The 17,352-nt window shown below is 49.9% G+C and overlaps 1 protein-coding gene across 2 annotated transcripts; it reads left to right on the top strand.

Annotated features, from left to right (window-relative positions):
* The first annotated feature begins 7,908 nt into the window (after nucleotides 1-7,908).
* On the top strand, nucleotides 7,909-16,316 carry KDF1 (keratinocyte differentiation factor 1). 2 transcript variants are annotated; one of them, XM_027059964.2, is made up of 4 exons: nucleotides 7,909-8,136; nucleotides 13,354-14,421; nucleotides 14,878-14,952; nucleotides 15,507-16,316. In XM_027059964.2, the coding sequence occupies exons 2-4, from the start codon at nucleotides 13,386-13,388 to the stop codon at nucleotides 15,587-15,589; spliced, it is 1,194 nt and encodes a 397-aa protein (XP_026915765.1). In that variant the 5' UTR covers nucleotides 7,909-8,136; nucleotides 13,354-13,385; the 3' UTR covers nucleotides 15,590-16,316. The 2 variants fall into 2 exon arrangements, with proteins under 2 accessions (XP_026915765.1, XP_026915764.1); XM_027059963.2 differs by having other exon boundaries at nucleotides 7,911-8,196.
* The last annotated feature ends 1,036 nt before the right edge of the window (nucleotides 16,317-17,352 follow it).

Raw genomic sequence — 17,352 nt, 5'->3', positions numbered from 1 at the left:
TCAGAGATGAATCAGACCAGACTTTGCCCTCTGGGAGCTCCCATCTGGGGACACGGAAAGCAGCAGAGGAGGTGAAGGGCATCGGAGGGGCTCAGGCAGGCTTTGGGGTTAGCTCAGGAAGGTGGCCTTCAAGCTGGGAGCTCTGCAGGAAGGCTTAACAGGGGATATGAGATTGGCTTGGGGGAGAGCCAAAAAATGGGGGTGGGGTTCAGTGGCCAAGCTGACTATTGTTCCCTGTGAATAACTGGAAGACTCAGCATCGGCCATTGTGTGTCCATGCCTGTGTGTGTGTGCGTGCGTGTGTGTGTGTGTGTGTGTGTGTGTGTGTGTGTATAAGAGACCGAGGGAGCAGTACCACTGGGTGATGTGGAGGATAGATAAGAAAAAGGCCGAATGAAAATAAATGGATTTTACTGATGTGGAAACTAAAGCTCAGAGAGGCTGAGTCACTTGCCCCAACTCACAGAGCCACTAGGTGATAAAGGCAGGACGGGAACCAGGCCTATCTTGCCACCACACAGAGCACGGTGTAGGAGCAGATGTCCATCTCCTCCAGGGCCTGTTGTTTATTCACTGTGTGACCTCAGCGAAGGCCACTCCCCTCATGGGCCTCGTGTCCTCATCAGCAAATTGAGGGAATTGGATACAGTTTCTTTCAGCACAAGGAAATACTTGTGCAGAAAATACTTCTCCCAGGACCAAATAAACAGCCTTTGCCTCAATCTGGTACAGGATGGCTCATGAGCCGGCAGCTCCCTCCAGGCCCAGCAACTGCTGTGCTAGCTGAAGCCAGGGAGCCCCAGGAATCCTCCAGTGTCGAATGGATCTGGGATTTCTCGCCCAACAGTCCAACCTAGAGTTCCAGAAGCCCCTACAGTCCAGCTCCTTAGAAACCCAGGGCTCCAGCTGCACCTCTATGTACATCATCCTCCCAGCCCAGACCCCAGCTCACTGCCCCTCACTCCCCGAAGCAACTTCCAGACTTCCTGGGTTCTCTCCAGCCTCCGTGACACACTATCCTTTGGCCAAGGAGGGAAAGGGGAGAGACAACTCACTGCCCCCTTGTCTGACCTGTCCAGACAGATCTGACCAATCAGAAGGGCCAAGACAGCCTCAACTCCCATATTCCAATCCTGCTCATCCTCCGCCATTCTGTTCCCTTCCACACTGATGGGTGCCCTTCTCGTTGGTTCCATTCCATTTATTCCATTCAGAATTCGCCCTGGGAAGGAGGGACATGGTAAGCAGAACTAGAGCTGATTACAGAAGGGAACTCTTGAGGGGAGATTCCCCCATTCTGCTGGAGTCTGGAACGACCTCCAGGACCCAGGTTCTGGGGTACCCAGAGGAGCCACTGGAACAGCTCAGGCTCTGTACAGAATGAACTCCGGGCTCTATCACTCATTAGTTGTGTGACCTTGAGCAAGCGTCTTCAATCTCTGAGGCTCTGTTCTCTTAGCTACAAAAATGGGGATTGGGGATCTATTCACTGAGATATTGTGAGTATCATATGGAATAAGGCACCGAATATACCTAACACACATGGTTAGGTATGGTCATGGTTAGCAGAAGTAATTTGTTTTCCTACTTATTCTCAGAGGCAGTGGCCTTGCCTCAGAGAGTCCTGGCCTCAGAATGGCTGAAGAGGCAGAGAGGGAAGAAGGGGTTCTTCTTCATCTATTTAGCACGTACCTGTGTTGTAAGCGCCCTGTTGTAATCACCGCATGAAGTTATTGCTACTTTCACCTTATAGGTAAGTTGTCTGAGACACATAGAAGTTCAATAACTTGGCCAAAGTCACACAGCTAGTAAGCGGCAGAATTGGGGCACAAATTCAGGCCCTCTGGCGCCAGAATTCACGTTCTGAATCACCATACTATCCTACCTCACATGAAACCCATTTTCAGATGAGAAATGCTGACGTTCACAGAGCTTAAATTCACACTGCAGCTGAACAGGTGTACATCTAGGACTCCGACTCAGATCCGGCCTCCGAAGTTCTGGCAATTTCCTCTGTTGCATGCTGCCCCCCAGTGGCCCCTATGGGAGAAACACACCAGAGGCAAGCTGCAGACTCGCCTGGAGCCTGATCCACAGGCCCCTGACCCCACTGCTCCTCCCATGCCCAAAGCTGCACATCTTACAGCTTCTAAGTACCACTCTGAATGTCATCTACATCATGTACAACTGTGCTATTCCTTAGCCATCTCGCAAATCCTCAAATTCAACAAGTCTAACTCCAAGCTTATACTGTTACACCCCAAACTTGCCCTCCTCAGTCATCACCAGCCAGCCAGCAGCACAAGCCAGGACCCCAACCGTCTTGACACCTCCCTCTTCTTCCTAGTCTGTCGCCAACCCAGGAACCTGAATGGTGGCTGAGGAAGGACATCAGAAAAGTAGACATCGAGTAAAGCAACAGTGGTGGGAGTGGAAGGTCAGGACAATGGCCCCTGGTCATGGCCAAGAGCAAAACTGAGTTCTGGTTAGAAAGGCAGGCCTTTCTGCTTAGAAAGAAGCCCAAACACAGCTTTAAGGGCTGGGAGGAGATCACAGTAAGGAGCACGATACTGGGAGCCAGAAGGACTCAGTACTGCTCATAGTATGGCCTTGGGACTTTGATGAGCCTCAGTTTCCCCATCTGTAAAATGAATATGACAATGCCTACCTAGGGCTGTTGTAAGGATCAAATTTAAAAGTGTTTGCTTTGTAAACTGTAAAGGCAAGCAGTTAGGAGAGGTTGGTTGTTAATTGGAAAATTCATTCCAGTAGACTTCTCTCCTTTGTTATACTGAATGCTGGACCCATAAGGTATATTGTTTTGTTTTCTTTTTTTTTTTTAATTTTTTTTTAATGTTTATTTATTTTGACAGAGAGAGACAGAGCATGAATGGGGGAGGGTCAGAGAGAGGGAGACACAGAATCCGAAACAGGCTCCAGGCTCTGAGCTGTCAGCACAGAGCCCGATGCGGGGCTCGAACTCACGGACCGCGAGATCATGACCCGAACCGAAGTGGGCCGCCCAACCGACTGAGCCACCCAGGCGCCCTTATTGCTTTGTTTTCAAAGAGGGTCATCAATTTTTGCTTTTTTTTAATTATGGTAAAATAAAATATATAAAAACCTAAAACTTACCATTTTAACCACTTTTAAGTGTACAATTCAGTGGCATTAATTACATTCACACTGTTGTGCAACCATCACCATTATCTATTTCCAAAATTTTTCATCATCCCAAATAGAAACTCTGTACCCATTAAGCAATAACTTCCCATGCCCCCTCCCTCCAGCCCCTGGTAACCTCTAATCTCTGTTTTTATACATTAATCTGTTCTAAATATTTAATGTAAGGGAATCACATTATTTGTCCCTCTGTGTCTGGCTTATTTCACTTCGCATAATGTCTTCAAGATTCATCTATGCTGTAGCATGTATCAGGACTTCATTCTTTTAAGATTTAATTTTAAGTAATCTCTACACCCAATGTGGGGCTCAAACTTACAGCTCCTAGATCAAGTCACATGCTCTACTTACTGAGCCATCCAGGTGCCCCCAGAACTTCATTCCTTAGAGCTGAATAATATTCTATGGTATGTGTATGCCATAATTCGTTTATTCATTCATCTCTTGATGGACGCTTGAATTGTTTCCACCTTCTGGCTATTGTGACTAATGCTCCAATGAACATTGGTCTATAAGTATTTTGAGTCTCTATTTTCAATCCTTGCGGGTATATACCTCATGTGTCATCAGGGTTTTTTTTTATGTTTATTTATTTATTTTGAGAGACAGAGACAGAGAACAAGTGGGGAAGGGGCAGAGAGAGAGAGAATCCCAAGCGCTGTCAGCGTAGAGCCCAACGCAGGGCTGGATCCCACGAACTGTGAGATCATGACCTGAGCCTAAATCAAGAGTCGGACGCCTAACCAACTGAGACACCCAGGCAACCAAAGTGTCATCAGTTTTCGATGGAGTTTTCCAATATGTACTGTAGCAGGAGGAAGGGCCCTTGGGAACAGGGCCCAGTGTGTTAAAGTTTGGCAGAAAGAGGTTCGGAGAAGAGAGGTTTCTGTGTGACTATGATTAGAATAACAGCTAACTTGTGCCTTTTGCAAAACACTCCACAAAACTCTAGAGGGGGAAATATTATCATTGCCATTTCACAGAGGAGAAGGAAGCCAGTGGCTTCTCCAAGGCCACATAGCTGGTGAGGGCTCTGGGGGAAAGATCATATCTTCCTTCCTTCCTTTTCTTTTTCTTTCTAAGTAAAGAAAGTAGTTCTAAGATGCTTCGGTCATCATGTTCTTACATATTAACCCATAGCATTTTAGGCAGCACAGATTTAGAATCTTGTAGTGCGGTTCTGCACTTTTACAACTAAACATGTTCTGGAAAAAACCAAAACTATGGAGACAGAAAAAAGATCAACGGGTGCCGAGGCCTGGGATTAAACCAAGACACTCACTACTGAGAGGTTTAGGGAAATTTGCGCGGGGGGGCGGGGGGTGATGGAACTGATCTGTATCTTGATTGTGGTGGTAGTTACGCAACTATGTGGCTTTTTACTTATTTTATTTTTTTATCTTTTAAAATTTACATCCAAATTAGTTAGCATATAGTGCAACAATGATTTCAGGAGTAGACTCCTTAGTGCCCCTTCCCCATTTAGCCCATCCCCCCTCCCACAACCCCTCCAGTAACCCTCTGTTTGTTCTCCATATTTGAGTCTCTTATGTTTTGTCCCCCTCCCTGTTTTTATATTATTTTTGTTTCCCTTCCCTTATGTCCATCTGTTTTGTCTCTTAAAGTCCTCATATGAGTGAAGTCATATGATTTTTTATCTTTCTCTTACTAATTTCACTTAGCGTAATACCCTCCAGTTCCATCCACGTAATTGCAAATGGCAAGATTTCATTCTGATTGCCGAGTAATACTCCATTGTATATACATACCACATCTTCTTTATGCATTCATCCATCGATGGACATTTGGGCTCTTTCCATACTTTGGCTATTGTTGACAGTGCTGCTATAAACATGGGGGTGCATGTGTCCCTTTGAAACAGCACACCCGTGTCCCTTGGATAAATGCCTAGTAGTGCAATTGCTGGGTCGTAGGGTAGTTCTATTTTTAGTTTTTTGAGGAACGTCCATACTGTTTTCCAGAGTGGCTGCACCAGCTTGCATTCCCACTGTATGTCTTTTTAAAGACTCACCAAACTGTACCCTAAAAAGGCAAATTTTTACCATAACCTTTAAAAAAATTTTTTTAATGTTTATTTATTTTTGAGAGAGAGAGAGACAGCGTGAGCAGGGGAGGAGCAGAGAGAGGGAGACACAGAATCTGAAGCAGGCTCCAGGCTCTGAGCTGTCAACACAGAGCCTGACAAGGGGCTCAAACTCACAAACCGTGAGATCATGACCTGAGCCCAACTCGGTCACTTAACCAACTGAGCCACCCAGGTGCCCCAAATTATACCATAACCTTTGAAAAAAAGAATTAAAAAGTGAATGGAGGAAAAACTAAGATTCTAGTCTCACATTTTTGTTACCTTGAGAACCTTGCAAGGGACAACACCCTTGATTATTTAGAGCATAAATTTCTATTTTTTCATTCATTCATGATAAAGCGAAAGTACTTAAACCTATCATCCAACCCGAGAACTAGAACGTCACTAAAAATTAAACCTACTTATGGGTTCACCCCATCCCACCCTCAGGTAATCACTATTCTGAATTTTATGTTCTTCATTCTTTTGCTCTTTGTTTTGTTTTGTTTTTAAATAGTTTTTTCACACATAAATTAGGCCGGGCCTTACGAATTTGCCATTTTTATAGGTCAAAACAGGTCACAACCCTGCAATTTCATAGGGGTTCAAGCCAATATTATACCTAACCATAGTAGTTCTGGTTGTATTTGAATTTTATAAAAAAGATACCTTTCCATCTCTACTCTTCTGGGACTTGCATTTTTTAAAGTTTATTTTATTTTTTTTAAGTTTACTTATTTATTTTGAAAGAAAAAGCACAAGCAGGGTAGGGACAGAGAGAGAGAGAGAGAGAGAGAGAGAGAGAGAGAGAATTACAAGCAGGCTCTGCACAGTCAGCACAGAGCTCCATGTGGGGCTCCGAGATCATGACCTGAGCCAAAGTCAGATGCTTAACTGACTTAGTCACCCAGGCACCCCTATTTTGTTTTTCAGTAATTTCTACAACCAATGTGAGGCTGGAACTCACAACTCCAAGATCAAGAGTCACATGCTCTTCCGACTGAGCCAGACCCCAAGGAACCTGCATTTTTGCACTCAATATCATCTCAGCGTGATCCGGCCACCTTGTTGTCTTTCATTCATTTGCTACTGTGGTGTAATTATTCCACATTTCTTTCTCTCCCGTCAATGGCATTTGAGCATTTTCGGTTTGGCAATACTGTGAACAGCATTTCTACTACCATTCGTATACATGCCTCCTGGCATATGTGTGCAATTCTTGTGGTTGCATCCCAGGAATGGACTTGCTGGGTCTTAGGAGACACAGATGTTCAGCTGTACACAACGTGACTCACTTTCTGGGTTCCAAATGAGGCTACAACGTGCCACCTGCCCCCAGGTGAGAATGTGGACAAGATGTGGTGGGCAAGAGTTGTTCTGGAAGGTTTCTGGAATTGAATTCTTCCGGAATTGAGCACCTACTGTGTGCCAGTGTGTGAGGGTGCCCTGAGAGGTGATAGGGAAGGGAACCCCCCAGTTGCTGTGGGAATCATCTTCCAAGGAGTATTCCATCCTGGCTGGACAAGGGGAGGGCTTGGGACCCAAGAAGGGCAGACAAAGGGCTCTCTCCTAGTTGGCAGTATCTCCATCCGGGGTTGGGAGGTTGTGTATCTGGTACCTCTGGAGCGGAAGAGGCCTAGGCCGTGCTGAATTCCTCCCATTTACCAATCCTTACCCTAAAGATCTCTCCCCATATCCTTTATCTCACTTTGCATCCATTATCTTTTTTAATTCTGCCAGTGAGAGAGAGGTACTATTAACTCCACAGATGAGGCTCAGAGGAGGGAAGTGCCTTGCCCAAAGTCACATGGTTTTCCCAACTGCCTGAACAAATCATTCTCCCTTCCTCAGCCTCAGTTTCCTCATCTGTAGAATGAGAATGAGAACACCTGACCCGCCTCACAGACTAGGGGGAGGATTAAATACTACTATGCAAGCCTGAGTCCCGGAGATGCTTCGTGAAAGTCACTTGTTTATTCGTGCTATTGTTATTATTAGGTTGTTATTAAGGGGAGCAGGAACCCAGGATAGTCTGAGCCCTGACTTCTCGGCACCCAATGATGTTGCCTCTTGCAGGGACTCCATGAGATGTGGTAATCATGGCCCATTTTGGTGACCTCTGCCGCTCTGCCATGTGTCCTTCAGGACTGCACAGCCCAGCCCCCTCCTCCACACTGCTCGGAGGCCCCAGGGTAGAAGTAGTCATCCTCCCCTACAGATTCCCCCAAATAGAGGTGAACTGACCAGCGAGCAGATGATGCACACCCTCTATTCTACCTCAGGGCAAAGGAAGACACCGGAGCCCAGCGGTTCACTGGCTTGAGAATATCTGCTGCGCACCTAGTATGTGCCAGGTCCTGCTCTGGGCACCAGGGGCATTGGGAAACAAGACCAGCCTCTGTCCTCAAGTCAGAAAAGGAGGAGACAGAGGACAAAACTGTGCTGAGTACTATGCTAACGAAGTACTGAGACCTGTTCTATGTAACAGAAAACCAGACAGGCCAAGCCCCCCCCCCCTCCCCCTCCGCGCAAGGCATCCCAGGGGATATGACCTTCGAGCTGGGCCTTTAAGGACCGGCCAGCGCTCCCCAGGTGCTCAGAGCCTCCTGGGACACCTGCCCGTTTAACAGGAGAGGAGACTGAGCCTCGGCGTCGGTCCACCCTACCCGCCTCCTTTAACTAGACCAGGCCGAGCACCGGCTCGGAGTCCGTAGGCCTCGCCCCCAAGCCGGGCCGCCGGTGCCCGCCCCGCACCCAGGGCGGGGCCTCGGCCCAGGTGCGCGGCGGCAGCGCTTCGCGGAGGCAGGAAGTGTGTCCCCAGCGGCGGCCCGTGCAGCGCTCCCGCGAGACGCTCACCTGCGCCCCAGGTGAGCGGCGAGGGGGGCGGGGGGAGGGGCCGGCCGGAGGCGGCTCACCTGGCGGGACAGGTAAGCCCTGCGCGGGCCCGTGGGGGCGCGGGCCGGGGTGGCGCCGGCGTGGAGAGACCCCCCCCCCCCCCGCCCGAGGCTACACCTGGGCGGGGGAGGGTCCCGGGGCCGCTTCCTCGGGCACCACCCTCCCACTTCCGGGGTGCGCGGGCCGGGGAGCGGCCTGAGCGGGCGTCTGGGCGGCCAGAATGGGGGTGGGGGGGCCGCGGTCGCCCTCAGGGCTGAGCTGGCTGGGGTCGGGGGTCTCTGCTCGCCCCGGGAGGGGTGGCAGTGTCGGGAGGGGGGAGGGGGGCGTGCACACCCAGAGGAACGGTGTCAGGGCGGGAGAGGGGCTGCGTCTGCCCGCGGGCGGAGGGCCCCTGCAGCTGGAGAGCGTGGAGCTCGCCCCGAGGGCCCCGGCTTGTGCAGAGGCTGTACTAATCGGAGGGGCAGTGCCCGGGTCTGGTTCTCCCTTGTCCCGGGACTGGGTGCCCCCGGATGCCGGATTCGTGGGCTGAGCCTTTGGGGCAGGAAATAGAAGGTGCGGGGACGCCGGGGGCGAGAGCCGAAGGCTGTTTCCCGAGCAGGGTTGGGGTGCCCGTCTCCGCTGGGTGTGCAAGACTAGGCTGGGTACGGGGGTGAGGCCTGTCCTGGGGACCTTGGGCGGAGGGGGTGGTACAGAGACCGACCCGTGTGTGTGTATGTGTGATCTCAGGGACTAGGGGAGGAGAGAGCATCAATGAGAAGTTTGGGGAGGGCGGGCCCCTGCAGTGACATGGGGCGCCCGGCGACCGAGCCCCTCCCACGTGCCAGGCACCACACTAAGAAACCCGCACGAAATAACTCATTTAAACCTCACAGTGGCCCAGGAAGATACTCATCTCTCCCTAATTAAAGATGAGAAAACTGAGGCCAAGAGGCTTGTCCCAGGCCACAACAGGAGCAGGGGCCCTCCCCTCACTAAACCAAATGACCAGTGTTCTTAGGGTTTCCGATGTGAGGGCAGCAGTAGCCAGCGGAAGATAGAGCCTGGAGGAAATGGGCTAAGTTGGACTTCAGAAGGGTTCTGGACCTAGAGGGGTGGGGAAAACTGAAACAAGCCACTGCCCTTAGTACCCTCCCCACCCCCAACCCCCCAGCCCCCCCCCCCCCCACCTCCATCTCACCCACATTCCAGGTATGTGGCACAAAACAAAGTACATGGGCTCCAGAGTCTGGTAGAGCACAATACAAATCCTGTATCATCCCTTTCCAGCTGGGTGTCTCTGGGCAAGTCACTTCTGAGCTTGAGCTTCCTGATCTGTAAATATAACATTTACAGAACAATTGTTGAGTGTTAGGTAAAGTGAAAGCCCTCTTGGGCTGGAGACTATTTCTGGCCCATTCACTGCTGTTTCTCCAGCATTTAGTACAGTGCTGGGCACATGGTAGGTGCTCAATAAATATTTGGTGGGATGAATTTATTTTTTTTTAATTTTTATTTTTTAATGTTTATTTTTGAAAGAGTATGAGAGTGTGAGCAGGGAAGGGGCAGAGAGAGGGGCGGACAGAGGATCTGAAGCAGGCTCCGTGCTGACAGCAGAGAGCCCGATGCTGGGCTTAAAATCGAACCATGAGATCATGACCTGAGCCAAAGTTGGAAGCTTAACTGACTGAGCCACCCAGATGCCCCTGGTGGGTGAATTTAATGAATAGTAGCAAATCCTAAAGCCTTGGAGGCAGAGAAGGAGTGATCCAGACCCTCATCAGTAACCCCTTGAAGGTTTTACATACCCCAGAGCTCAGTGTGGTTGAAACAGTGTAGACGCACCCATCCTCCTCATCCAAGGCCTGAGTGAGCCTGGAAGGCTGAGGGCTCCCTATGTGGTCCCTCCGTGGGTATAGGCTTGTCCATGGAGCTGGCAGCTGGCCACTTTGCCCCCTCCCAAGTAACAGATAGGATGAGATACTGAGTAAGACTCTGGGCCAGGCTGCTTGGGTAAAAGTAGATGTGTGGTTTGGATAACTTATTTAACCTATCTGGACCTCTAGGTATATAGTATATAATAATAATAATAATAATAATAATAATAATAATACCACCAACAAATAGGGTTGTGAAAATTGGTTTAATACATTTACAGTACATAGAACAATGTGGGCCATCAATAACTAACTCATTCACTAGAATGCAGACTCCTGACTGAGGTTAGGGAATTTTTGCCTGTTTTATCCACCAAAATTTAGAACAGTGTCTGGCATTCAGTAGGCCTTCACTAAATATTTGTTAATTGAGTGACTGAATGAATCCATACCCCAACCCCACATTGCTCAAACCAAGGCAAAGGTTTTTAACCACTTGCCTGTCTGGGTTGTGAGGGACTTTCAAGTCATCTATTAGTCTCTGTCTGTACCCCCTTCCCTGAGACTGCTGCTACCCCTATTCTGGTCAGCCTAGAGCTTGAAGTCCTTTTTCTTTCTGCCCCATGGTCCTGATTCTACTCTAAGGCCACACAGAATGTGTCAGTCCCCTGAAGCACTTACTGTATCTGATGCTGTTCTGACACTGAGGCAGAAAGGAGTCAGACACAGTCCCTGCCCCTTGGGGTCATATAGGCTTAACCTCAAACAATGGGTTCAAGGCTGACCCAGCTGACAGAGCCCAGCAGAAAGCTGTAGGAAGACAGGTTACCATCCCACTTGGGGATATGGAGGCTCCTTAGAGAAGGAGTGCAGAATGGGGCCGGGGAAGTGGATTGAATAATTACAAGAATAAAGAATTCCTGTATCCTCTTACCTAGCCACCATGGCTGACGTTCCCTCCCTCCCTTTCTCTCTCGAGACACATGAACCTTCGGATTTTCTTGGGAACCTTTTGAGATTAGGTTACCAACATCATGCTCCTTTACCCCTTAGTGCTTCAGTGTATGTTTCTTAAGAGCATTATCTTATATAACCATAGTAATCAACTCCAGGAAATTTAACATTGGCATAATACTATTCAATAATATACAGTCTACTTGTAAATTTTACCACTTATCCACATTACCCAGTTTCCAATTTTTCCTCTTGATCAATCCAGGATCACACATTGCATTTAGTTGTCATGCCCTTAAGTTGGGCTTGTCTGATGTTTCCTCCTGATTATATTCAGGTTATGTTTTTTTGGCAGAAATACTTAAGTAATGTCATATCCTTCTTAGTGCAGAGTATCAGGAGGCACATGATGTCAGTTCATCCCATTATCAGTGATGTTAATTTTGATCATTTGATTAAAGAGGTGTCTGCCAGGTTTCTCCAGATTGCTAAAATTCTCCCTGGCTGCAGTAAGTAGAAAGAAATGGAAGTGGCCAGAATGGGAGTCTCAACAGTACCTGGGTGACAGATGACTGTGGCCCTGATTAGAGAGGTGGCATTTATTTGTCCAAAGCACATTGTCTGTTAGAGCCAGAACTGGGACTAGAATACAGATATCCTGATGTTCAGTCCCAAATTCCTCACATACCACCAGTTCTACGACCTCGGTGCCATTAAATCAGGGAGAAAAAGATAAAGGATCAATGTCACAGAAAATCCAGTTTATTACTTGGAAACCCCTACATGTAATCAAGAACCTTCCCAAACATATCACTACATAATGTTCCCTAACTCCCTGAGGCATAGTTATTCGCTCCAATAATGCCTCATATATCCTACATGTTCCATCTTAGGATCTCTTAAGCATCTGTTTTCCCTACAAAACCATGAGTGAATCACAAGAACAGGGTCTGTAGTTTATTCATCCTTGGTTTTACAGTGCCTTAACATAGGGCCAGCCTCAGTGTTTGTGGAATGAAGTTTTTGCTCTGAGTTTGCTAGCAACCAAGTCAGAAAGGGAAAGAAGGTGTGTTTTGTGGCTTTCTTGTCTAATCAAAGGAAGCAAAAGAGTGCTTGGTGTTAAATATTGCTAGCAGAGCAAATCTGAGCCAGATTGAAATATTGACGTGGGGACTGTTACAGCCCCATGTCTGATTGAAGGAAGAGGGGAAAGGGAAGGTAATAATGCTCAGGTTCTGTAGCAGGTCACATGGAAAGGCATTTGTTGAGTAGCCTCAGAGACTCTGTGCTGGGTAGGCTTACCAACAGTGGGAATAAACTGGGGGAGACCATTCCCTAGAAAGTGATATCTCAGGGGATTTTTCTTTTTATGTGGTAAAATATACATAATATAAAATTTACCTTTAAAAAAAATGTTTATTTTTGAGAGAGAGAGCACACGCATGTATGGACGAGGGGGGAGAGGGAGAGGGGGACGAAGGATGGCTCCACACTGACAGCAGAGAGCCCAACACAGGGCTCGAACTCACAAGCTGTGAGATCATGACCTGAGCTGAAGTCAGACAACCACTTAACCGACTGAGCCACCCAGGCACCCCTAAAATTTGCCATTTAATCATACAATTCTGTGACATCAAACACATTCACATTGTTGTGTAACCATCACTGCCATCCATCTCCAGAACTTTTTCATCTTCCCAAAGTGGAACTCTACCCATTAAACACTAACTTCCCCTTTTCCCCTGCCTCCAGCCCCTGGCAACCACCATTTTACTTTCTGTCTCTAAGAATTTGACTATTCTAGATATTTCGTGTAAGTGGGACCATACGATATCTGTCCTTTGGGTCAGGTTTATTTCACTTGTCTCAAAGCTTATCTATGTTGTAGCCTGTATCAATTTCATTCCTTTTTAGGGCTGAATAATATTCCATTGTATGTATACATCATGTTTTGCTTATTTATCCATCTATCAATGGCCATTTGGATTGTTGCCACTTTTTGCCTATTGCAAATAATGCTGTATGTACATTGGAATACAAATACCTGTTTAAGTCCCTGTTTTCAGTCCTTTTGGGTGTATACCTAGAACTGGAATTGCTAGATCATAGGGCAGTTCTGTGTTTGATTTTTGGAGGAGCTGCCACAGTTTTCCACAGCAGCTGCACCATTCTACAAACATTCCCACTTCACATCTTCAATGCCTGTCATCCTCTGGTTTTTCAATAGTAGCCATCCCAATGGGCATGACATCCCAGGAGATTTTGACGTGTAGGTTAGACCAGAGACAGAACTTCCTCTTGGGGAGGGAGGGATACTAGGTGAGGGTTCATGGGCATAACCGCACCCTTGATCCTGACTCCTTTCTGGCCTCTCCTCTACAGGTGCCTGGCTGCAACAAATCATGCAATGAGCCATGCCCCGCCCCGGACACCCCCGCCCATCATCTGGGCCCCCACGCCTGGGACCCTGGGAGCGGCCAACAGAGCTATGCCTGGAGACTTTTGATGAGCCATCCCAACCCCCACCAAGCCGCCGCACCCGCAGGCCAGACCCCAAGGACCCTGGCCACCATGGGCCTGAGAGCCTTACCTTCATTTCCGGCTCTGCTGAGGCTGCTGCTGAGCCCCCGGCCTGTTGCCTGCTCTGGCGACCCTGGGTGTGGGACTGGTGCCGGGCTGCCTTCTGCTTCCGCCGATGCCGGAATTGCCTCCAGCGTTGCGGGGCTTGCGTGCGGGGTGGCAGCCCCTGCTTGTCTGCTGGGGACTCCCCTGAGAGGGCTACTGACACCAACTGGTCCAAAGAACACAATGGAGTGCCCCCCAGTCCCGACCGTGCACCTCCTGGTCAGCGGGATGGCCAACGGCTCAAGTCAACCATGGGTAGCAGTTTCAGCTACCCTGACGTCAAGCTCAAAGGCATCCCTGTATATCCCTACCGCAGTGCCACCTCCCCAGCCCCTGATGCGGACTCCTGCTGCAAGGAGCCACTGGCCGAGCCCCCACCCATGCGGCACAGCCTGCCTAGCACCCTTGCCAGCAGCCCCCGTGGCTCTGAAGAGTACTACTCCTTCCACGAGTCGGACCTGGATCTGCCCGAGATAGGAAGCGGCTCCATGTCCAGCCGAGAGATTGATGTGCTCATCTTCAAGAAGCTGACAGAGCTGTTCAGTGTGCACCAGATCGACGAGCTGGCCAAGTGCACATCAGACACTGTGTTCCTGGAGAAGACCAGTAAAATCTCGGACCTTATCAGCAGCATCACCCAGGACTACCACCTGGATGAGCAGGATGCCGAGGGCCGCCTGGTTCGTGGTATCATTCGCATCAGTACCCGCAAAAGCCGCACCCGCCCGCAGACCACAGAGGGGCGCTCCACACGGGGTGCTGCCCCTGCTGCCGCCCCTGACAGTGGCCATGAGACCATGGTGGGCTCAGGGCTCAGCCAGGATGGTAGGTGGAGCTCCACATGGCTGAGGGGCAGAGCAGAGGAGGTACTGACCAAGGGAGGGCTGTGCTGGGGTCTGGGGCCACTGTGGGTCCACCCTTCAGCCAGTCGCTGCTCTTCCTCCTTTTCCTTCCTTTTCTGAACTCCTCTGCATCCCCTAAGAGGCTCCTTCTGTCCCTTGCTACCACCTGCCAGAGTAACTTGCAGGCCTAACCTGGTTAAGAGGACCCAGGAACCCATTATGAATTTGGACCTTTGCCCTAACCAAAACCCCTACCCACCCACCACCGCACAGATGCGTGTGTACACGCACACACACTGCCTGTGTCTTTGTTTTAAACACTGTTTCTCTGACCCAGCCAAGGGGTAGGTGACCCCTCCTTCATCGGGCTGGGAGCTGGTGGGGGCTAGGGTTAAAAGGATGTGATAATGACTACTGCCCCCTCCTGTTCCCTCCCTAGAACTCACAGTGCAGATCTCCCAGGAGACCACTGCAGATGCCATCGCCAGGAAGCTGAGGCCTTATGGAGCCCCAGGTTTGGTTCTGACCTGACTAGTACAGAGGACACTGCCCTACAGTCCCCTCTGGCAACCCCCCTCCATTCTCCCCTCTCAGCTTCCTCCTGGGGTGGGTGGGCATGGAATCAGAAAGGGACCAGAAGCCCGAGCAGCCAGACCCCATCCCAATCCTGCAGGCTGGCTTAAAGGATTCACTTGGGAGACATTCAGGGGCTGTCCCTGAACGCAGGGTTCAGAAGCTGCATCTAAGCCCATATTACTGGGGAGGACAGTGAAGGGGCGGGGGGGGGGGGGGGGGGGGTGCTATCCACTGGTGCTGAAAACACTCTACCCTGTGTGCTACTACTGTTTTGTTGGTCTTCACCAGCCCCCGGGAGTGAGGTCATTACCCATTTACAGACAGCAAGGCTGGGGCTCAGGGAGGTCAAGAAACCGAGTGGGTCACCCAGCCAGGATCAGACTGACCCAAGCTCAAGTCCTACTCTGCTCCTTCTCAGCAGGCTTTTCCCTGTCCCTGGAACCTAGATGAGCTCCTTCCCCTCTCTGAGCCTGTTTCCTCTTCCCTTCTCAGGATACCCAGCCAGTCACGACTCGTCCTTCCAGGGCACAGACACAGATTCATCAGGAGCGCCACTGCTCCAGGTGTACTGCTAACCCCAACCAGGCCCAGTGGTGGCAACCCCTTCTGGGAGTATAGCCCACAGCATGAAGAGGGGAAGCAGGACCCCCTTTGGAGGAAGCTGGACCATGAGACCAGAAGCAGTGGCCACCGTGGCTCCTCCTGCCTCAGCTGACTGGTTCCTGGACCATGTGCATTTCACTGGGCCACTGTGCCCATATCCCCCTGGATCCCCTGCTGGCCTGACCCCTGCCTGGGCCTGCTCCTTCCTGCCCCTGGTCTTCAGGCAGCCTCGGTCATGGAAAGCAAAGACTTCGAAATTACCTTCTGGGATTGAATCCTATCTCTATCCCCTTAACATATACCCCATAACCAAACATGCCAACCTCCCTCTCCCCGTGATGGGGAGGGAGAGGGTGACAGCTCAAAGAAGCTTATTTTAATGGATTGGGTTAGGGAGCAGGCAGGGCCTGTCTGGAATTCTGTGGGCCGTGCCCACTCCACATTATGTTCTGTTGTTTCTTGGCTGATGGTGTTCTGGATGCTAACACAACCACAGTTGCAAGGACAAAGGTAACAGAAGATGGCCTGGTCATCTCAGCAGATACTGTCCTTTCTGTTCAATCTGCTTGGCCGCTGCACAAGAGACATGATAGGGTGCCCAGCCTGCCTCAGTGTTGTGGGGCAGTCCTAAGGCTAAAATGATACCAAGAATGTCTACCTGTCAGGTTTCCCCAATAAAGAAGCAGATTCTGTACCTAAGGAAGGTCTAACAAGTGCTTTGTCATTGTTGAGGGATTCTTTTAGGTAGGCCTAGCCCCCCCCCCCCCCCCCCACCGCTGCCCCAGTTCACTGCCCATCCCTGCAGTTTCCCCAAATCCCTGAGGATGGGTCAGCCCCCACCCAGCCTCCAACTTGCAGTTCGGCTCCCTCTACCTCTCCCTGGTTCTGACAGCACTGTGGTCCACTGGGATCTTCTGGACCTTCCCAACAACCCTGGAATGGGGTCATCCTTTCATGGACCAAGAGGCTGGGGCTCAGAGGGTTCAAGGAACTTGGCCACATGACAAGTAACTGTGGCTCTCAACCTGGAAGCTGGCCTCTTGGCAGTTTTGCCCCAAAGTTAGCAAGCTGACCTGCTTGGGGTAGAAGTAGGGTCCCCTTGTTTGGACATCAGAGCCCAGCTGGGTCCAGAAGGATCCTACTTAGCTACTCTTCACACACAGGAGTGTCTTAGTCCTCTCAGCAATGAGGAGAAAGCAGACCCACCAGCCCATTCTTGACTGAACAAGATAGACATCCAGGATCCACCTCACCCCCCACAGCATCTTATTATCTCACAGGCACCTTGTGTCAAGCGACAACTAGGCAAACTATCCAGCTCCCTATCAAATACACAAAATGGAGATGGTCCCCTTGGGGACTGTGACCACAAGGCCCCAGTACCAGTGACAAGACTGTCCCCTTTCCTTCAGCTCTGCTATCTCATCCAGGTCAAGGCCTCTCCAAGATTGAGAATGTCCACAGTGAGAAACTGTCTTAAGAGATGAAAACGGAATCAACTCCAGTGGGTCTTACATTCTGCTGAGTCATGGGCCCCTTTAAGAATACGACACGTATTCTGATCCCTGTATCCAGAAAAACTCACCTTTGCTCAGTCACAGACTAAAAGCCTTGTTTTAATTTTCCCTCTAAGTAATGAGAAACAGCCCCAGAGAGGTGTAAGGACTTGCTCTAGGTCACATGGCAGAAGCTGGGCTAAAAGCCAAGCCCCCAGCACCAGCAATAAGAGGCCTGT

This window comes from Acinonyx jubatus, chromosome C1 (assembly GCF_027475565.1).
Source record: "Acinonyx jubatus isolate Ajub_Pintada_27869175 chromosome C1, VMU_Ajub_asm_v1.0, whole genome shotgun sequence".
NCBI lineage: Eukaryota > Metazoa > Chordata > Mammalia > Carnivora > Felidae > Acinonyx > Acinonyx jubatus.
This window is presented reverse-complemented; position numbering and strand designations above follow the sequence as displayed.

What these genes read in the sequence shown, in the direction of transcription:
- KDF1 (XM_027059964.2), top strand. Translation starts at nt 13,386, where the DNA reads ATGCCCCGCCCCGGACACCCCCGCCCATCATCTGGGCCCCCACGCCTG. An exon ending in CTCAGGGCTCAGCCAGGATG is followed by an intron (nt 14,422 to 14,877) that starts GTAGGTGGAGCT and finishes TTCCCTCCCTAG; the next exon opens with AACTCACAGTGCAGATCTCC. An exon ending in GAGGCCTTATGGAGCCCCAG is followed by an intron (nt 14,953 to 15,506) that starts GTTTGGTTCTGA and finishes TTCCCTTCTCAG; the next exon opens with GATACCCAGCCAGTCACGAC.